General features: G+C 41.6%; 1 protein-coding gene across 1 annotated transcript in view; it reads right to left on the bottom strand.

The window, feature by feature from the left end:
• Positions 1-4,692: 4,692 nt before the first annotated feature.
• syt7b (synaptotagmin VIIb) overlaps positions 4,693-20,923 on the bottom strand; it is an 89,312-nt gene continuing 73,081 nt past the window's right edge. Inside the window, exons 8-13 of the mRNA XM_062392987.1 lie at positions 12,950-13,073; positions 8,055-8,322; positions 7,767-7,936; positions 7,331-7,445; positions 6,947-7,146; positions 4,693-4,805 (exon numbers count right to left, since the gene is read on the bottom strand). Coding sequence (XP_062248971.1) covers positions 4,701-4,805; positions 6,947-7,146; positions 7,331-7,445; positions 7,767-7,936; positions 8,055-8,322; positions 12,950-13,073 — 982 coding nt within the window. The 3' untranslated portion in view covers positions 4,693-4,700. The remainder of the gene's footprint in view (positions 4,806-6,946; positions 7,147-7,330; positions 7,446-7,766; positions 7,937-8,054; positions 8,323-12,949; positions 13,074-20,923) is intronic.

The raw sequence follows: 20,923 nt of genomic DNA, 5'->3' as shown, positions 1-20,923 counted from the left end.
AAGGTTTTCATGCTTGAATGTATGAATAGAAGTGTTGGATACGTTGATAGATCAGACATAGACCCTCTCTCAACTTTAAGCAACTTTAACAGTTTTTCTCTAATGAGTTGAATATGTAGAGCACAGTGTGTGGAGGCAGAGCTGCCAATTTGTTTAACTCCAGAGATCAATGTTATTTCTAAAGATTGATTAAATACCTTCATATTTCTAGTCCTATTCCTGCCTGAGCTGCAGTTGTTATTGGCCAATAGAACGCGGTATAGTTTGGCGCCCCCCTACATAAGAAGAATTACCCTCATTAAAAAATAACATAATTAGCAAATAGGCCACTTAGCGACATGTAATTTAAATGAGCAAGTTGTATATATATAGGTAGGGGGTAAAAGTTATAATCAACGATTAAAATGTTGATCTGAACTCTAATTTGTCGGAGGGGTGGAAGAATCTTGGCCCATTAACTCATACATTGTTTATAGTCTATAGGAGATTGCAGATTCCACATCACCGCCCAACAAGTGGCAGCAGAAGGATGCGTCCCATTAATGGAATCCTGGGCAACCAGAAGTGAACCGGAGTAAATTATTGAATAAAGTGGTGAATCATTGAACTATAGCAGAGTCGGAGGCTGGAGTGAACAATATAATTTACAATATACAGAAATGATGTCACTGAAAATGATGCAGAACATTGCAAGCAAGGCTCAGACTCAAAGATCTACTGGACATCTTTGGTTATGACGAACATTGCTTGACTGTTGAAATCAGTATATTTGGGATTTGGATTTACTGCTTGATTTGTAAGCTGGAGAGAAATAGAACCAATGCTTTTTTTACTCTAATGTGGCTTTATCATTTGGTCCACGTGTGTGCAATTAAACTACTGTAAATTCTGCTCATGATATCAGACTGAACTGGGTGAACCTGAGTGAACTCTCCAGTTTAATATCAGATCTTGATAGCTTTAGACAGCATTTTGAAAATATAAGTTTTGGGTTATCTTACTCTAAAAAAAAAGGTTTCATATTTCCTTTTCCTTATGTTGAAGGTGGAAATATTGAACCTTTATTCAGACAGCTTACATAAAGTCTTACATAAAAACATAAGCCTAATAAAAAAATATGTAATGTATAAAATGAAATGTCATACATGTTAGCAATACAGAATATTGACTTACTTTTATGTTTTCTAGTTTACATTTAAAATATTCAACAAATAATTTGTAATCTCTACATGATTTACCATTTCACAAACCCTCAGATTCATCTTGTGTATTTTCGACAGTAAACTTTGAGTATATTAAGCTGATAGTACTTTTGTACATATACTTGAATAGGATTTTGAAGGTAGAACTTAGAATTTGTATTTTCACGTGAGAAGCTCGACCATGAAACCAAGAATCTGAAGATTCCACTGTGGAGGAACTCTCGAGGAAATATTTCTGTTGAAATACATTTATGGCAAAAAAAATGCATATCAAGACCAGACAAGGAGCATTTTTGTTTTATATACACATTTATATTATGTACACTGTACAGAGTTCAAAAAATAAATGGTCGATATTTAACATTGTGCACTCCACAGATGTGTGACTACAAAGAGAAAAGGGAGTGAAAGAAGGGACTGAGTCATACCAAGGACAGACAGATATCAACATCCCCAGTAAATACTGATTCTTTTTTCTCTTTTTTTCATACAGGACACTTCACGATCATTTGTACAGTATATAAATTAAAATGTTGCTGGTTAACCTCTCTTTGTCTGAAGCAGAGTGCCCAAAATCAGAAACACAAGCTTGTCCGCAGAAATTTACCGGTGTTTGGCCAGTGATGTGTAGAAAGATGATTCTAGTTGCATTCCTCAGAACTAATACATACCGAACCCTGACTGATATTCAAGCAATATTCAAGTTGCATTGCTTGAGGTGACTTTCATTAAGCCTTTGGAATGTAATGCTTTGTCAGCAGCACTCTCAGTAACGCCTTGTTTAACACACAGGGCCATCGGCACAGACAGACGACCGTGTTCCTGGTTATTTTGGGATGCTCCAATGCTTGGCTCTGACCTGAGATGTAGCTAACAGTGATGCAAGAGGTGATGATTATCTCCTGTCACCTTTTTTTCTCTCTACCCCCTCCCTGACACTTGGTGAGGGGGCACATATGGTGAGGAGCAAGGCGTGGCGGGGTTTGTAAGGCACACACAGAACACTTTGTGCCAGAAAGCATGTGTGCACGACAGGGGTGTTTAGGGAAGGGGGGGGGGGGGGGGGGGCGTCAGCTGCGATGTGAGGTACCCACCCTTCGTTATTTTGGCCTGGATGGTCAGATAGAAAGCACAGATCGCACAAAATGTCACTAGCTGCTTCTGTAAAAGATCGGGTGCATGGCAGTCAAAGGAAACAGGCTTTTATCCGGGGTTGTGGCAAAGCTGGTTTAAGATTCATCCTAATAACAAATTCCCCTCGAACCAAACGTCATTTTAAAAACCACACGTGAGCAGTGACCCTGCTATGAAGAGAGGTTTGTTCCAGCATCGTCATCGACAAGTGTAGTGATTCGTAAGGAATTGACAAACTTATTTCTCTGTACATCTGGATTGTTTCATACAGAATAAAAACGGTAAACAATGTCGTTCTGTATTAAACTGACAAAAGAGAACTCAGTGCAGATAAACACACAGAGGGACTCACAATAAATACAATCACACATATAAACTCAGGTTCAACTATTGACACTCACCCGGACACACACATGCACACAGCCAGTAGACCAACAAAAACAATCAGTGGAATGTAAAAAGATTTTTCTCCCTGTTATTATTTCATTCATTTCGTTTTCATTCATCCTCCTAACACATGTCTATATGGGACGGGGGGGGGGGGGCATAGAGACCCGTCACCAACTCAAAACTCCTCTGGACTCTTAGTGCTCTGTAGCAACGAAGAAGAGGAGGCGTCTATTCCATGGTAAATACTCATAATGAATCTGTTAGACACTTTGTAGAGTGGGTGACAGGGAAAGTCTCTTTTTTCCATTTCCATTTGCTTTTTTTAATATGTCAACCCTGAGCAAAGTCATTTACCACCTCCATTTATTTAACTAAACTCAGTATTTATTCCTAACCTCCAAAATTTAGGCTAAATAAAAAAAAAACTCAAGGTCCACTTCAGGGCTTTTTCCTTTTGAACAAGCTAGAAATGTGCTCAAACAATAATAAAAACTTAATTTTCAATATGAGATATATTTTAAATAAGTTTATATATATTTGAAAAATATCCTGGTTACTCAGGTTGGATGGAATTGGATTTTGAAAGCAGTTTTTTCATTATTCTAGTCCAATTGAATATGAGGATGAGTGCCACAATGACATCCTTTGTATTTCCTGTGTATTTGAAGTGGCAGCAGTGATTTCAGGGAATCAAACGCACGACATATACATAACGATATCTTTCTGGTTCTGGGTTCCTTTAAATAATTGATATTGGGTCGACGGACTCTTTCAACTTGTGACCTCCCCATCTCTTCAGCTAAGATCAACACCACAAGCTCTAACAATACTTTATGTTCACCATCGTTATCAAGGGCAATTCTATATTTAACAATATCTTTAATTTAGCTGTGCAAGTCCAAACTTGCCCACGCGCATGTATACATGCATGCACGCACACACACACTCTAACACACACACACACACACACACAGACACAGACACACATACACTTACGGAAGCTGGCTTTTTGCTTATTTTCAGTCTGGAAGAACAAGTTGATTTTCTACGTTCTTTTTTGAAAAACCAAAAATAAATCACAACAATAATCACTTTATTCTTTTTTTACTGTCCATCTGGTTTTCTTTTCCAAGAAAATAGGAAAGAATGTTTTTTTTTTGATTTTTTTCACACTCATCCTCCAGGACCAGTGTTTAATCATCTTGTTCTTATCCTTTTTTTTAATGGAGATCTTCATTTGGGGTTACAGCACATCACCCACAGCACGCACAGACGACAAAGGGTTCCAGCCAAGGGAGAATTATTACAGGGGTGCCAGAGAAAGAGTGGAATGTGTAAAAGATCAAACATGGGTTGAGTGACAGGGTCCAGTTCCATTTTTAAATACAGGGCATCACTCCTCCATTGCCTTTGTCGGTTTTCCTGATTTTTCAGGCATTTTAAGGGGATGGAAGAAGGAGTGACTGCAAATGAAGAGGACTTGAACCAAGAGGTGAGGAGCAGAGTGGAAGATTCCTCCCTGCAACAACCGATGCAGCGCCATCCACACTCAGGTGCATGTTGGAAGCAGGCCGCCTTGCCGCCATAGAGGATAGCTGGAGTATCAGTTAGATCCGTTTTTGGTCATGGGTGGCAAGAGGTAGGCCACTGCTTGGATGTAGAACACTGAGAATGTTTGACAAGGTGAAGGAAAGACTCGTCTTAAAAAGAAGGGCACAAAGGAGGAAGCGTGTCAAGACATCACAGACATTTTTAAGTTCAGACAAATGGATAAAAGGGGGTGAGGTGGGAATCAGAGTTGGAAAAGGGTGAAGTTTAAGGATGATGTCATGAGGGGACATATCAAAGAGGCCTGAGAACAAAGAGATGACACACAGTTCCTGCAGACCGAGACCGCAGTTAGAGGGTAGGGGGATATGTGCTGAGGGCGGGAAGGGCTGGGAGGGGGGTTTGGGGGGGGGGTCGCTGGGTCCCTCAGGTCTTGAGGGCGTGCCACTGAGCCACAGTGGTGCGAGGGTGACCCATCATGTCCTTCCAGTGCTTCACCTCTGCAGGGCCACTTTTCCACGAAAGATAGATCTGTGAAAAGAAGACAGTCGGTGTAACTCATGTCGTATCACAAAGATGTTATTTGTAAAAAGCAGAGCCCAAAAACTGTCAGGTATTACGCGGGTAAAGAGACGCTCAGTGAGACTTAAGTCTAGCCCTGCTTTCACCGCTAAGCCTGCAACTACACTCGGAATTCAATTCAAATCCACGACAGGGAAAAAAGCCATTTGAGGAAGAGATTTCCTTTGCAGAGATACTCTGAGAGAGGATAATGGTGACACTAATGAAGATCAGACACAGAGTCTTTAGGTAATTCTCGTCTAGAAAGACAATCCAGGTCTGCTAGGTCATAGAAAACCATAGTAGTAGCACACAGCTCAGATATTATTCCTACAGTGTCTGACGAATGACTTGATTTGAGCTTTGGGGTCTTTCCAGACAGAAACTATAAATTGTGTCGAGCTCTGTTTGCCACTGTTTATCAATGCTTGTAGAGCAGCCGGTATTTGGTTATAAGTAAACATCAGCATACACAAGGGTCTGGGGTTGTTTAGAGCTGAGTTGTGTACTGATATATGGATCAGTAATGGCATTAAAATACATGTAGGCTAAAGCTGAACTTTACGAGTCTGTACATATCTAATCATTTCCTGGAAGGTTTCCTGAAAGAAGAAAGTAGTTTGGTAATAAATACAGCTGAAGCCGGGACAGTGGCTATGATTACATGGACACCAATATTTTGAGACAATAGTTTGAATAAGACACAATAAAAATGTTCATTCTCAGAAAAAAAAAAAAAAAAAATCAAGACATGTTGAGTTTTCTGATCTTAGTTGCATTATTTGGACATGTTTACATTTTTATCGCATATAAATGGTTAAATAAATGGAATATTCTAATAGCAACATCACAATCAAAATAAGATATCAGAATATGGGCAATAGACAGAATGTTGCTGTCCATGTAAATGTAGTCAGTGTTCAGTTGGTGCACATCTAATTCAAATTCATTCTGATTAACATTTAGAAAACGTTGTAAGCTTATTCCGCCACCAAACAAGGTTTCTTGTTGGAAGCAGGTGGTGCTGATCGCTCGCCAAGAGCTTCAGCTATTGTTGTATTTACAGGACAAAAGATATTTGTCCGCTGAGCGGCGTTACTTCCTCAGACAAACTGGGCGCTAACAGGAAGTGATGCGACGGGTCAGCTGGTCAGGACGGGGCTCGCTGGTCAGCATGCTAACTTCATAAGAACCAAAGAAGTGACAGAAATAGCAGTTGCATCAGTAAATGTGAGTAGAGGAATGAAAGTTGAAGTTGAACCTGTAACTTTTCTGCTCGATTACAAGACAGTTAATGCTAACGTTGGAGTAGCTAGGCTAATAGCCAAACAGTACCTAGAGCCACTTTAACCTATGTAGTCTAGACTATTAGTTACACAACAGCTCAACTGAACATATCTGAATGTGACTTTTTCTACAGGCAACACACATAGATGAACATCTATGAAGGATTAAGTTTGAATAATTAAGTTATAAAATATTAACAGTATATCAGGAGATGAAAGTAAGAATTTGCAGAATTAATAAATAATGATAGAAATGTCTGATACTGACATTGGCAAGCAAAACATTCAAAGGCTCTTTGCCTCTCTCAGCCTCGGTGTTTGCAATCGGCCCTTGAGGGTTTTGAGGGCAATAGATGTGTTTTTTCTAAAGAGACCAGCAGATTCATCATAACTGAAAGGTTCAGGCAAAAAGCTGACAATACTACACCAATGTGCACTGTATTAACCATGTTTCTGTTATTGTTCAGAGCGAATTTGATTACATCTTCTACATGTAATGCAATTTGACATTTTAGGAGATGACATTTGAGAGCGAGCACCTGCCTGCGCCTGGATTTCATTTTGGCCGTTGGTTTAAATCTCTGGTTTACACGCAAAATGAAGCCTTTTCAAGACCTGTCATTTGTTGTAGGCTACATTTATTCATTTACAGTTCGTATGACTGGTCTGCATTTACCAGCAGGGGTCAGTAGAGACTGGCGATCAAAAGCGATCAGCCCGTGAGGTTGTGTCACGGTCAGGATAATGTGGAGGAAGAAGAAGATGAGGATAATGAAGAAGAAGAAGAAGAAAAAGAAGAAGACGGAAGAAGTGGGAAGGAGATACCTTTCCAATGACATCATTGCGACTGAGCCTGTCCTTGTCCATGACGGTTATAATTATGGTGGTCTCCCTCAGCACGTGGGCAGGCACATCAAAGGGGAAGGACTCGTTGAACACAGGGTTCAGACAGCGCTTCATTACCACTGTCTTCTTCTTTTCCACGCGCTTGTCCTTGTTCATCAACCACACTTTTACGTACGGGTCTGTGGAGAGGCAGACGCACATCCATGTTTACTATAATTTAATGCATTGTTACTATGGGTGCGTGTCGTGGGCTTGATGTGATTTTCTAGAAGTAAATCATGTCAATTTTTTTTTTATGTTGAAGCTGCGGTAATGTAGAAGGTCAACGCTGAAAGGACACGGGAGATGAAGGAGCATCTTTACCAGAAGTGCCTCCGATGTCCATGGCTTTGAGGTTGCGGGCTTTCATGATGCTCACGGTGATGATGTTGGCTGTGGGGTTGTAGCACAGAGACACCAGCAGATCCCCTCGACTCCCCTGGAGAAATCATACACACAACAGCAGCCGATTGTTTACTTTTCTGTCCCCTTTCCCCCCCATTGTTCTCCGTTCAGCTGCTTACTGTGTATTTTCTGTGTCTATCTCTGGCTTTCTATGTTCTCTCTGTCGACCTGTCAGCCTCCTCCACATTCCCTTCCATCCCGTCTCCCACCAGCACCCTGCCACATTTCCCCCGGGAGCGTCACAGCAGCCAGGAATGACATCACCCGTTACATTCTGTCCCATCGTCTCGCTCTCCCCCGCCTCCCCCTCCCTCTACCTCCTTCCTTCCCTCCCACTCCCTTCTTTCTCACTCACGCTGCCATCGCTACATGGTTTCAGCTCCTTCCAGAACGTCTGCATGTTGGCCAGGTCCAGCTTGTTGAGGGGGATGGACACCTCGCCTATGGGGTCATTCCTGCTGAAGCGGTCGTAGTCGAGAACCTGCAGGTATAGAGTCCTCTGGACCACCTTCTCGTAGGGGAACCCTGAGAGAGAAACGGACACAGCACAATCCCAGAAGGTCACAGTGAGGCACATGGAAAAGAAAAATCTTTCAGCTTTCAGTTAATGTTTAAGGTTTTATCAAAGCTCCCTCCATCGAACCTTCAAACAAGAAGGTTTCATTCCAGTGCGGGTTTAGATTCTTCCTCTTCACTTTGGTTTCCAGTTTGTGCTTCTTGTCCGGCAGCAGGTACAGTTTGACAAATGGGTCAGAGGTGCCGGAAAAATCCTTTGCGGGCAAATCCTGGCCCTTCAGGATTTTGACGGTGAGGGTGGAGTCCTGAAAACTGTACCCGACGCTGAACTGAACACGACCCAGCTTTTCACACACTGGACCCTCGTGGTCGTCTTCCTCGGAACCTGGAGACAACTTAGAGGCACAGGAAACAAACGTTACTTTCTTTTTATATATTCTCCGAGGTTTAGTTATTTTTATTTTTTAAGCGAGCTTGATAATGGTCACTGTGTCCAGTCTGACGCTATATTTAGAATTACTCCATATTTACTAGAGTGTACTGTATTTATTATCTGATATTCAATTTGAGTGTCAAAGTTCATAGTGTGTAAACAAATGAAATCCCATTCTGCAATATGTCTCACGTTAAAGATGTGATAAATCACTCTAATCTGAAAGTACATCTGCCGGTGAAGACGCAAAATGATGATGATTCATAAGCGCCTGAAATCTCAATTTACTGGTCACCGCAGAGTAAATTAGTGAGAGTCTATTATTCTATAACAGAGAGCAGTGAATGATTGAACGAGCAGGAACGACAGTCCTCAGAGGTATAAAAGGTTTGAACAGCGACAGCTCCATAGGAACTGAGCACAGTGTGATGTGGTTGAAGGCTCCACAACCAAAGGAGCAAGTGAATTTTGAGATTCCAACATGAAGCTGACTCAACGCTTCTGAAACGAATACTCAACGTTGGAACTCTCATGGAGGGAGGATTTATTACAGCTTTGATGTATTAGTTTTAACCACAGACAGTTGATGGACAAAGCATCTCCACTTCTTCCCACTATCCGGAAAGCCAGAAGCCAAAGTACCCTGCACATGAACACTGTCATCTTGCGTAATAGCAATCAGGGGATAAAGCCACGCCAGCGAGGTCCCGCCAATAAAGAGATCGACCAATCTGTCCTGTCAATCATGATGTTTCACCCTGTTTTTTTCATAGCATCAAATAACTGAGGGAAACCAATCTTTTAGGTTTGGCTCATATTACATCGACTAACATAGAGGAGGCGGGGTATATGAGCTATACTGCTGCCAGCCACCAGGTGGTGATTGAGACACTTGGCTTCACATTTGGGGAGCTGTCAAGTCGACCAAATGTATACATATTTACCTTCACTGGTTTCAACCAGGTGAACCCACTAACCTGTAGGCAAGGGTGTACAAAATGTAGTCCAATAAGAATTGCACTATATTCTTACCAGACAACAGGGTCAAACTTATCCAACCTTCAGGTGAGTTGGCAGGTGATATCATTTATCACAGTAACAAAGTAACTTAGACTCCAGTCCACAGGGGGCACTAATTCTACACCTTAACTTGAAAATACAGTTCCTGACCGTCAAACTCGAATAGTGTTATGTCACGTGGCTGCTGTGTCCGATTTGCGACCAGGGCACCAAGTGTCTGAAGCAGTGTGGAGATGAGGGGCAGATAATCTGTCGGTCAGACCGTCTCACTGATGGTGCCATGGCCCGGACCGAGGGAGGGACACAAATCCAGTTTTAAAAAGTGCTATCTGATGGAGGAAGAGCTGCAGGCATCACTCAAAGAGCAGTTCCGGAAATGTAATATCCAATTCCATATTATCCCACATATTTCTGATGCTGCTGCTCAACCTCATTCTCCATGCTGAATATGATCACTTTTCATTATGCAGTTCTCCACCCAACAGCTGGCCTAAATTGCTTTTCCCCATTTTCTGCATTTGGGCTCTCTCTCCCTTTCTCCTCTCTTCCCATTCAATTCTTAAATTCTCCTCTCTAATTTCTTTTTTTTTACTGAAAACCAAACAACCCACATGCAGTCAATGCAAATACCGCCTGAGCACAACACATGGTACAGTCTGCATTACGTTTTGAAAGACAAATCTAGAGATACTCTGTATATTTGTTGTCTTGGAATGTGGTTGTGTGCTTTATTTGTTTAAGGTAACAAACAAGTAAAAGGATAAAGATGCTAATATCTATTTTCTATTATTATCAACAAAAGACCAAAAGACCCAATTCACCAACGAATTGAAATTAAATGTTGGCAGACACACGTAGAAGATGCTGACAAAGTTTTTTTGGTGAAATGAATGAGCTGTAAACAAAGACTGTTTGATCCTGCCACCTGTTCTCTATCCAGACGCCACGCCTCATCTGAATGTTAAGGCCACTCTCCTGTTGTTGTGAATACATCTGACCCGGAAAAGTCTCCTGCTGCTTCTCCATATGTGAAAGACAAAGCGTTCATGTCTGAAAATGACTTTAAATTTTCCTACTACAGAGCCGTAACAATGGATCGGCTTGCCGGGTGCCACATATGCCGTAAACTTGGGAATTCCAATCGTATTGAGAATCGGACAAACGCATGGTTTTTGTGATTTCAAGTGATATGTTGACAATAGTGAAAAAAAAAAAATCATCATCCTTATTGTTCAACAGATAAAGCACATATATATGAGAACCTCTGCAAGCGTGTGGATGTGTGATGACGCAGGAGCAAAGACACATTCACACCACACTGTCCCAGGGTCCGTCAGCATCACACAGACGGAAAGCAGCATCCGAGTGAATCCTGATAAGAAGCATGTGATGCTGACAGGACCCCCGCCCCATCCACTGCCAACCCCTTATCAACTGAGAGGCTTGAGAGGGTTCGATGTATACTGTATACTCTGACATCCTTTTTCTCAACACAGCATCTGTATACAGCACCATTACTTTTTCCCTAGAGCAGCGCGAGTGGCACGAAAGCGAGGGTTGTGGAACATATAGACGCCTTTGGCAAAACCGCCAGGAATGAGTATTATCATTAAGCATCCCCACTGTGTATTCCTCAGAAGCACCATGAAACCCACATAATTACACACCGCTCATACCCATCTCTGCCATATTCTCCCAGCACCCACAGCACTGCGTGTTCTTTCGCAGCTAATTACCGAACCTCGCTGCATAAGGCCCCTGTCGCCCCCCCCTCCCAGTGTCACTTCAGGGTGATGGTTACTGTATGTCTCTGTTCACTGAGATACTTTGTGGCAATAACTCTCTGTGAGGATCCACAGGTGGGTGAGCTGAGTGGGATGAAGAATGTTATTTTTGAGGGACGATAGACTTGGGTGGAGGAAACGCTTCTCATTGGATTTCGAGCTATTGAACTGAAGTGCGCGGGTGTTCTTTTTCTCACCATGTTCTTTAGAACCAATTATAATTCTATACTTTAATTCTTCGTACAGGTTGCTTTCAGAGGATAAGTCTGGTTTATTGCAACTTATTTTTGTCGCTTTGAACCTGATTTCTATGAGTGGGGAAATTAAAACTTTAGCCTGTTTACACCATAGTAAATAAAGTGATCTTCCAAGGAAATAATTCAAAATGAATCCAGGAGCTTGGTCTGTAAATAGCAATAGATTTATACAGCAGACAATTCCAGAAATAATTATAACACCTATTTCATGTATTCCAATTTAGTTTGGCTGAGTTGGTGTTTGGCTTGGAACCCATAGGATTGTCTGACTGCTCGTGTTCCTCATTAGTTTCTCTCTTTTTTTAGCAATGTTCACATTTTCCCACAAACTGAAACACTGACACAATAATATAATACTGTAATACAAGTCAGTATTTGTAAACTACTGTATCATCACTTCAATACGTCAATTTTCTGTGCAGTCAAACAACTGAGATCCAAAACAGCCAAATCTGAAAAGCTCTACTGTGAGTTCACAAGCTCAATCTGGAATCACCTGCCCGTTTTAAGGAATTGTCAACATTAACTTTTAATCCATTTACATTAGGTGGCAGTGAAGGGAAAATCACAAGAGCCTTCACTGCCAAATGTGTTTTACAATTAGTATTTTAATGCTAATTTCCATGATGTGTGTGTGATCGAACTGTGGTTGTATAAACTGTATGTGGTTTTGAGCAGTATCACCAACACAATGTGGCACGAACTTTTAAAAGACAGTTTATTGCTGTCTGTCTGGATGGATGCACTGTCCACATGTTTTATAATTTTTTTGTTGTATTTTCTTTCTGCGATTGTGTTTTATGTGATTTTCTGTTGTGACTTCTTCAGGGCCACCATACAAAGTACATAAAATATCTTCATGTTGTTCAAAATGATATAAAGTTTATACAACCACAGATCACTCAGACACACATAATGGAAATGACCATTACAAATAAAATTGTAAAACACATTTGCCAGGGAAGGCTCTTACTGCTCATTGAGTCTTAGTTCCACGATGGCAAACCCTGATTAAGGAGGAGGTGTGGATGGAATTGATGAATCAGCAGAGAAATAGTAAAAGGTGTCAGGTTATCATGGCTGCCATGTACTTACGCACTAATATGATTGGATGTTTCTAGTCAAACAGTTGTGAATGAACCTGCAACTGCTGTTTCCGAGGTTAAGAATGAACGAACCAGCTCAATAATAACTCTTAACGGCATAAAACAACACAACAAGTAAAAATTGCGAAAGTCCAATTCTGAGGATCTAACATTACTTTTTCTCCCTTATTGGCTCATCTTTCACTTCCTCGTCTCAACGTCTGCACATAACATTCATCTTAGATTAGGAGAGATGATGTGAGGTCCCTATTCAAGACTCTCAGCCATATCATTTTTTATGGTTTAAAAGCTTTTGCTGACAGCAGCCTTTCTCCTCTTAATATAGACAAGCTCAGCAAAGCACAAATAGGACACACAGCAGATGAGTTAGTGACATATCAACAGAAGGTGTCCCATGGGGCTGTGTTGATATTGTGCGTTACCATGAGCATGTCACTGGTGACTGAGTTGGCCAAGTCAGACACAGAGGAGTTGGCGTCGTGGCGGCGTCCGCTCTCATCTGGGGTTTGACCTCTGGGGCTACTGCCTGGTTTGTTACCTGGAGTCCTGTTGAAATGGAGAGAGACACATACATATTAATAAGCATGATGAGTACTGTACGTTTGGTCCATCATTGAAGGAAATCTTTGGATTAAGATTCAAAACTTTATCGTCCCATAATGCAGGAATTAATGCAAATTCATCTTTCACTTATGTATGCCAAACAAAAGAATAAATACAGTAGATAAGAAATCACAATACATGACCCATACAATTTCAGTTAGGTTACAATTAGGGTGATCCGTAGCAATTAAAAACGTGATTGATAAAGTGATGTGTGCCTGCTCAGCTCATTGCTTCTACTGACAGAGAAGACAAAATATCTTTCAAACAGCAGAGGGGAATCTGAACTTTCATCCTGGTGGCACAACAGACTCTGTTCAGACTTCACTGAACTCTGAAGGTTTGTGGTAACAATTTGAGGGGAACTCTTGGGACGAGCTTGAACACTAATTGTGATCTGGTCTTTATGGCCCAACATGAGTACCCAGCCAGTCTCAACACTCTTGTGGCTGAAAATGAGCACCCTGGGTCTAACGTGTTGTGGAAGCTGACATGGAAGACCTGTGGGAAAACCCTAAAGCCGGTGAGATGAGGTTGATGTAACAGAGGGAGGTAGTCAAAAGAATAACAAGGCTAGTTTTCAGTAGCCATCTCTACCTATAGACTGTATTTCTAAGAAACACCAGAAGCATACATGTCTATCTTTGACACAGCTGTAAAATACACCTGTTGGCTTTTTGCGTTCTCGTCTGTAGCAGTATTTACTCTTCTTGTTTGCTTATTTCTTTGATCGGCTTTTGTCCAATGGAGATAATGGAGCTGCGTATCAAAAGCACACTAATTACACTTATTTAGTTTCCTGTCAGAGTTAGATGTGAAAATTGAAGCCACTTTAACATCTAATAATGTAAATATGAAGCAGAAGCTGATAATTAGACGTAGACTGGCAGGAGTCTAGCCTGAAAACTGGAGACAGCGGGAAACAGCTTTGCTCTTTCCAGAAATCTGTCTCCCAGCACCTTCAAAGCTCACTAATACATAACTTGTTTGTTTCAAGCCTTTATCCTACGCTACGCTAACAGAGTTCTGGTGACGGCTTCATATTTACATTATAAACACAGGAACCATATGAATCTTTTCATCCAACTCTTGCTAAGGAAAGAAATAAGGGAATTTGCGAGAAATGGTGAACCATCGCTTTAATGCATTTAGAATCAAGCAGTTCCAGTGTCCACATACTTTTAGGCAAATAGTGTTTGTCTCCAAAGCAGAAAAGTTGGAATAACTCACTGATGTGGACTGCAACAGTATCGGAGAAAATAAATGTACGAATAGTAATTTAGGAACAAAATAATATAATAACAACAGCCGCAAATAAGCCTCAGACATGGACAAAATAAACCACCAAACAAAATAAATTCTCCATTGCAAGATCTTTAGAAATAAACCATAATATGTCGGGAAAACCCTTGGACAAAAAAGATAGAGAACAAGGAAATACGAAAATTTGAAAGACTGCTCCTTGCTCATATTATGCGAAAGTTCGGTCGACATGGAAAACACAAAGATCTAATACTAGTGTCTGTCTCTGCCTATTGACAAATAAGACTAATGAGCACTTAGCGCTGCGAGAGAGAGACGACCCAGGGAGAAATGAACACGCACATATAGCGAGCGGGAGTCAGACAGATAGAAACAGTGTGAGCGCGTGAACAGGTGAGCTGTTGAACACAAAGGGGAAAGCAGAAGTGAGATTAGAAGATGGTATTGTGGGAAAGATTATCTGAGGAGGAGAGATACAGTTGAAAACGTTTCATGTGTGCGCAGAGGATGAGAGTTTTTGTCTTTGTTAAGACATGGGGGATTAAATAGAATGAACAAAGTGAGGTTACTGACTCAAATTAATGAGAAACTGAGACACACACGTTTGTACTTCTATCTTAGTGAGGACACTGATTGGCATACTTAATTCCCGAGCCCTTTACCCTAACCTTAACCCTTAACCTAACCTAAACCTAACTCTAACCCTAAAAGTCTTAACCTTCAAACAGCCCTTTGAAAAAGTCAAAATCTCCTCACTTTCCAAAAATGTCCTCACTTTTGATATGGTCCTCACAAAGACATAAATACAGGAAGATAAATCCAGGAGGGAAGGGAGACAGGATGAAGGCCTGGAAATAAAACACACCAGATTTGGTTGGGGTGTAAGAGTCCGATGCTCTGGAGCAGAGAGAGGAAGCAAACTGACACGTTACATGGGCAGGCAGAATAGAGGGAGGCCGGAGAAGGAGGGCTGAGAGATGGACAGGGGTTGTAGAGCAAAGAGACAAGCAAAAGTGGAGCGAGGGCGAACAAGAAAAATACAGAGGGGAGGAGAAAAGGATACGGTGCGGAGGAAAAAAGAATCGATTCGTCACTCTACATTTATTTTCCGTGATCTGCAGGTCAGAGCGCTAACAATGCAGCGCAGACTGAATTCAAAATGAAATGGTTTCTGTTTCAGACGCTTGCCAAACACAGCTTACTCCTCATGTACCCGCTGATAAGGACGTCTGGAACACGACGGCGTCATTTCTGCAGCAGGTGATGGATGAAGGATGTTTGCAGGGGAGGTTAAAATAAGGTTCAATTACAGCTTCTAATAACAGCCCCGCATAACACATCAGGAGACAATGTGTTACCTTAAAATAATTACATAACACAGGCAGTCACACACATTACACCAGGCGGTCTCGCTGTCTCGCCGTCTGTGGCGATGACGCACCTGTCCCCTGAGCTGCAGTGTCTTCTCTGAAACCTTCTGTTTTACCTTCAGTGTTTCACATCGCTTTATGAAAACTAACATTTTAGATTACATCTTTCTTTCAGCCTGCAAGAACAAAACTTGATATTTCAATTTCAAAAGGATTTCCATTGTTGTTTGTAACATGTTCCCCCCTTTTCATAGTTCAGTTTAGTTGCTCGGCAGGATTTCTTTTATGTGAAACTTTATTATATAAATTCTATACATTATTTTGTTTAGATTTTCGGCTTGAAATCAGTCTTGAAACAAACCAGCGAGCTCAGCAGGTGGTCTCAAACCTGGGCTTCATCATCTTTCTGTTTTAAAATGTATTTTATATTTGAATGTGTGGGAACAGAATGGATAAGTTTGAAAACAGTCCAGGTAAATCTGATCCAGGCTCTCTCACCAGCACTATCAGAGCATCAAAATGTACAATGTAGATTTTTGGGGGCATTCCAGCAGTCGAAGTTTTACAAGTTTGCAAGATTTCTGTAAAAAGAACAGATGTATCCCTGTTTCACCTACTCCCCTCTTCAGTTCATTGAAGCCACAGTTACACAGATGACTCTTCAGAGGCCTCCGCTCTCTGCCTATACAGTACACAATGTATCTCTAATAAGTGCTTACTTGGAGGAGGAGTTGGCCAAATGACAGTTCATTGAACTCCACTAAATCAACACCCAGCACAAAACAGAAACCACACGAAATCTTGAACTATCAACCTTCCATACACACAGCCATCTGTTTACTCCATTATTTACAAAGCAGAGAAATTCATTCTATTATGCTACTGTGATTATTTGGTTATAAATCATCTTAGTCCTGCACAGCATATGTAATACCCTGATACACTGCGTATGAAACTGTTGTAGTTAATGCAGGTCTGCATATATTATGCATGCTTTTTTCCCAGACTGTAAATAAATCCACAGCTCTGTCTCCTCCAGTCTAATGAAGCCCTGAGACAACCAGGGCGCCTTTGTCATATTTGCATAAATTTATAGTTAAGTATAGTTGCACAAGTAAAAGTGGAAACAAGTGGGGGGAAAAGTTTAAATCTCCTCTTCCTATCTAACCTAAGACAGTGCTCAGTTGCTGGGCGACACATGAAGAGCAATAACTGATGGAAAAAAAAATCCATTAGCAAGATTATATGCATCCAAATCAGCAGTTTACCAGATGAGGAGGACATCTGTCAAAAAGTAGGGAATGAAACCTGCACTCAGGTTTTTAGTAGAGTAGTAGGAGGCAAATCAATGTAATGTAATACCTCACTTCAGGTTGATGACTGAACAAATCAACTGAAAATATGGCCTCATTCATTTTACAGCTGCTTGCGCTATACAACATATGTACATTTGACTAACTATAAATCCGAAATTTAACTGGCTGAAGATCATAGTAAAGTATCAGAATATTTTATTACCAGATTCTTTTTTTGTAATATTAAAATGATCTTGATTAGCATAAACTATTTCCCTAACTGATTTCAAACGGCTTTCAGTTTTTCTGTCTTTTCTTCGTTTCACCTGCATGAATCCTCTTGCAGGTGTAAAAGTGCAGCAGCTTTCTAGTTTGAATGCCATTTGAAAAAGAAAGTTAAGTGCCCTCATATGCTCAGTAATAACAAAATCTCTAAAATGATCAAAACACTGGAATATTCTCTCTCCCTTTTTGCCCCCCGCTGAAGTGTTTCCTCAACTCTGAATTTGTTTTGTGGGAACCAGACACGTTTAATACAGATAAATAGGCACCACTCTACTCTCACATGAGTAGAGCTATTTCCTAAAAGATTTGTGAAAGATGAGCCGAGTTGAGGAATCTGCATGTGACAGTCACTGCAGATCATGGTTTGGTGACACGAGAGGAAAATGAAGACCTGCTGCTGCTCAGAGTGTCCTCGAAATGACGACTGATAACACGGCAACGGCCTCGGGGACATGGACCAAATGGGTGTGGTAGTGAGGTGAGTGCACCCATGCGTGCAAATATACATATTTACTCACCATCAAATATACACTCACTTGTACTCTTCCACCTCCTCACACATGCACGCACACATGCACGCACACACACACACACAGCCTGCAGCGGGGCATTGGTGCAGCATAATATCTCAAACAGACATGATACCATCCTGAAATCCGATTTGAGGAAATGATGAGACATGTTGCAGGAACACTGGAGAAGGACGAGGGAGGATTTCCGTTATTCGTCTCTAAAAAGACAATTGAATTATTCCCGCTGCAGTTGAGGATTCTGCGACAAAACTAGACACGAACTTAACATTTTTCAATATTAGAAAGTAAAACTCGCCGCGATCAACTTTGGAATTTCCCCGAACAGAAGGAGAACTATCTGGAGCTCTATATGAGTCGCCCCTATTTCTGCCTGCGAGCCACTATCTTGTCTGAAACACAACACCAGTTACATAATTCATCCTTTAGAGGTTGTTGTAACCATGACTACTGAAATGTGTGCTCCCACTTAAGGTTGTACTCACTACCATCATGTATTTTACATGGGGTAGCCATGGTAACAGGAGCCTTCAAAAGTGGGCAGTGAAATCCAAGGAAGTTCCACGGAGAGGGTCGGATACTGAAAATAGAAAAAAGCCCACGGGGCAAAGGGACCGAACATTTAGAAAGCCTTTGAAACGCACTCTTTGACTTCCTCCATACCTACACTCCTGCAACCCCCCTGTGAAAACACCACAGCACACTGCGCTGGGCCGGTGGGTGTGTGTGTGAGCTCCTGCTGAAAATGGCTGATTCGTTGAAACAAAGAACAGACGAACCTCCAGCCATGATACTCGAAGCAACAAAGACTGTAATGAGACACTATGGAGATACCTTCTTCTGCATGTTTATAAAACAGTCTTAAACATCAGACTGAAACAAGCTCTGATCTGTTATGAGCAATTCTAAAACAAAAGAAATGAGCATGCACGCACTCACACAAACACACACACACACACACACACACACACACACACACACACACACACACACACACACACATACACACATGGTCATTTCCTGGGAAAGGTCCCTGGAGAAATCACCACACCAAACTGACTTTTGACCTTGTGGCCTCTGGACAGAGGTGGAAGCCATCCTTTATGTTATTGGACAAAATGATTCATTAAACAACAGGGGACAACGCAGAGACATCATCATCACTTTCATATGTCAAGTGTGTATAGTCTATGTAAAAGCAAGGATTTAAACCAGTGTTGCTTTTTTTTACACACACACTTGTCACAACCAGATCTTTTCTCTTTGTGATCACATTTTCCTGCTGCATTCTCCCCTAGGGAAAAGTGAGAAACATTTAAGGCACCTTTCCTGAATACAGGCTGCAGTATCCAATTTGGTGCAATTTGGACACTGATACATTCAATATAAATAAACCTTGAATAAACAGGCGTCCAGCGCTCTCTAGCTGAGGCGGCTGGGAATCATCAATGTAAGTGACGTTGTCAATCAAGACAAAATAACTTTCATGACAACGGCAATGACGACTGATTCTCCAGTTCTGCTCCTTCTTCCTGAGCAGCTTCAGGATTCTGAGTCCAGCAGCAGGTTTATTTGTGGCTTTATTACTGCAGGTTGCTTTTACAGTTTCAGAAATAAATCTGCAAAGTTTCTATTCGGCCCAATCAAAAAAACAGCCCATTCCAAACAGGCAGGTTTAGAACAGGCAATGGTTTCGTAATAGACGTGGAAAACTCTCATTCCACATAATGGGACTCATTCATTTTCCCAACTCTTCCAGACCTCTGCCACATACAGAAGCCAGAGCCTCTCAGCTCTGCTGCAGGTCTGCATTGTTTCACTCGTCTCTGATGTCTAAAAATAAAAGACCTTAATACATTTTAGATTTTAGTTCTGGTTTTTGAGACCTAAACTCTTCCTCAGCCATGACTGAAGTCTGTTTTATTGAAATGCCCAGAGGTCTCCAGAATCAAAGTCCTCTGCTTTGAACACCCACAATCCTCCCCGACAGCGTCCCTATGACATTATGTGTGGTAGAAAGCGGTAACGTTTCCATGACTAGAAAAACACTGGAGAAGAAAACGTAAAATGAGAAGATAAATCTGGGTTTTTGTGTGTTTCAGCTCCATCGGTTCCACTTAGCATTCCCTCCAAGTCTGGCCAAAATAACAAAGTTTCCACCTTAGGATATGATATAAGTAATAAAGTGACATAGACTTACTACATGTATTTTTGTAGCTGGCCTCATGGGGAAATAGTATTAGATAGTGATAATATTGACTACCTTATCATAAACAAGCTAGAAACAGAGCTGTGGCATGTAAAACTGTAATACCTCACATTCTGAGCCAAATGTTAAATCTTAACAGTCGCAACCAGTGCTTTGAAATGTGATACTGGGATGTTACAGAAGGCTGGTGGGTGTGTGAGCAGAAATACTCTATATCAGTACATGAAAACGCTCCTCAGGGAAATCTCATTCCTTTTTCTGATGTTTGGCAATGAAGCAAATTCATCAGTGTCTGGCCCAGCTGACAGTCATCAGCACTAACAGTGGAGCGCTGCTGTGACATCATCCTGTCACACTGCCAGCACACGCCCTCAGGAGAGAGCGAAGTGTCTGACCAAGGAGATGGTGGAATGCGAAAAGGAGGAAGGAAAGGAGACAAACAGGCATAACAACACGGCAAAGTCAGAAAATGGCTTTGGTAGACGCAATTAAACAAAGCGTGGCAAACAGACTGAGCGAGAAGGCAGAGGTGGAGAGGGAACGGAGGAGAACGTCTCACCGAGGAAGAAAATAAGGGGCCACTGAGGGTGGAGAGGGAAACTGATGGGGAGTGGGGGAGAAGGGGAGGGAGGGGGAAGTGGATGGACGGGCGAGAACATGAGGAATGAGGGTTACCAGCAGGGAAGTGCGTCCCCATAAACATATTGTATCATGGGCCTTGCTGATCATACGATGGCCCCAGGAGACCACGGAACACAATACGGGTCCCATGTCCCATGATGGATGAGGCTCAGGCTCCGGTGTCAGCCCACTCAGCGCTCCCCACCAGCAGGGACAAATC

This window comes from Platichthys flesus, chromosome 1, assembly GCF_949316205.1.
Source record: "Platichthys flesus chromosome 1, fPlaFle2.1, whole genome shotgun sequence".
Classification (NCBI taxonomy): domain Eukaryota; kingdom Metazoa; phylum Chordata; class Actinopteri; order Pleuronectiformes; family Pleuronectidae; genus Platichthys; species Platichthys flesus.
Note: the sequence above shows the minus strand (reverse complement) of the source record. Positions and strands in the feature narration are given on the sequence as shown.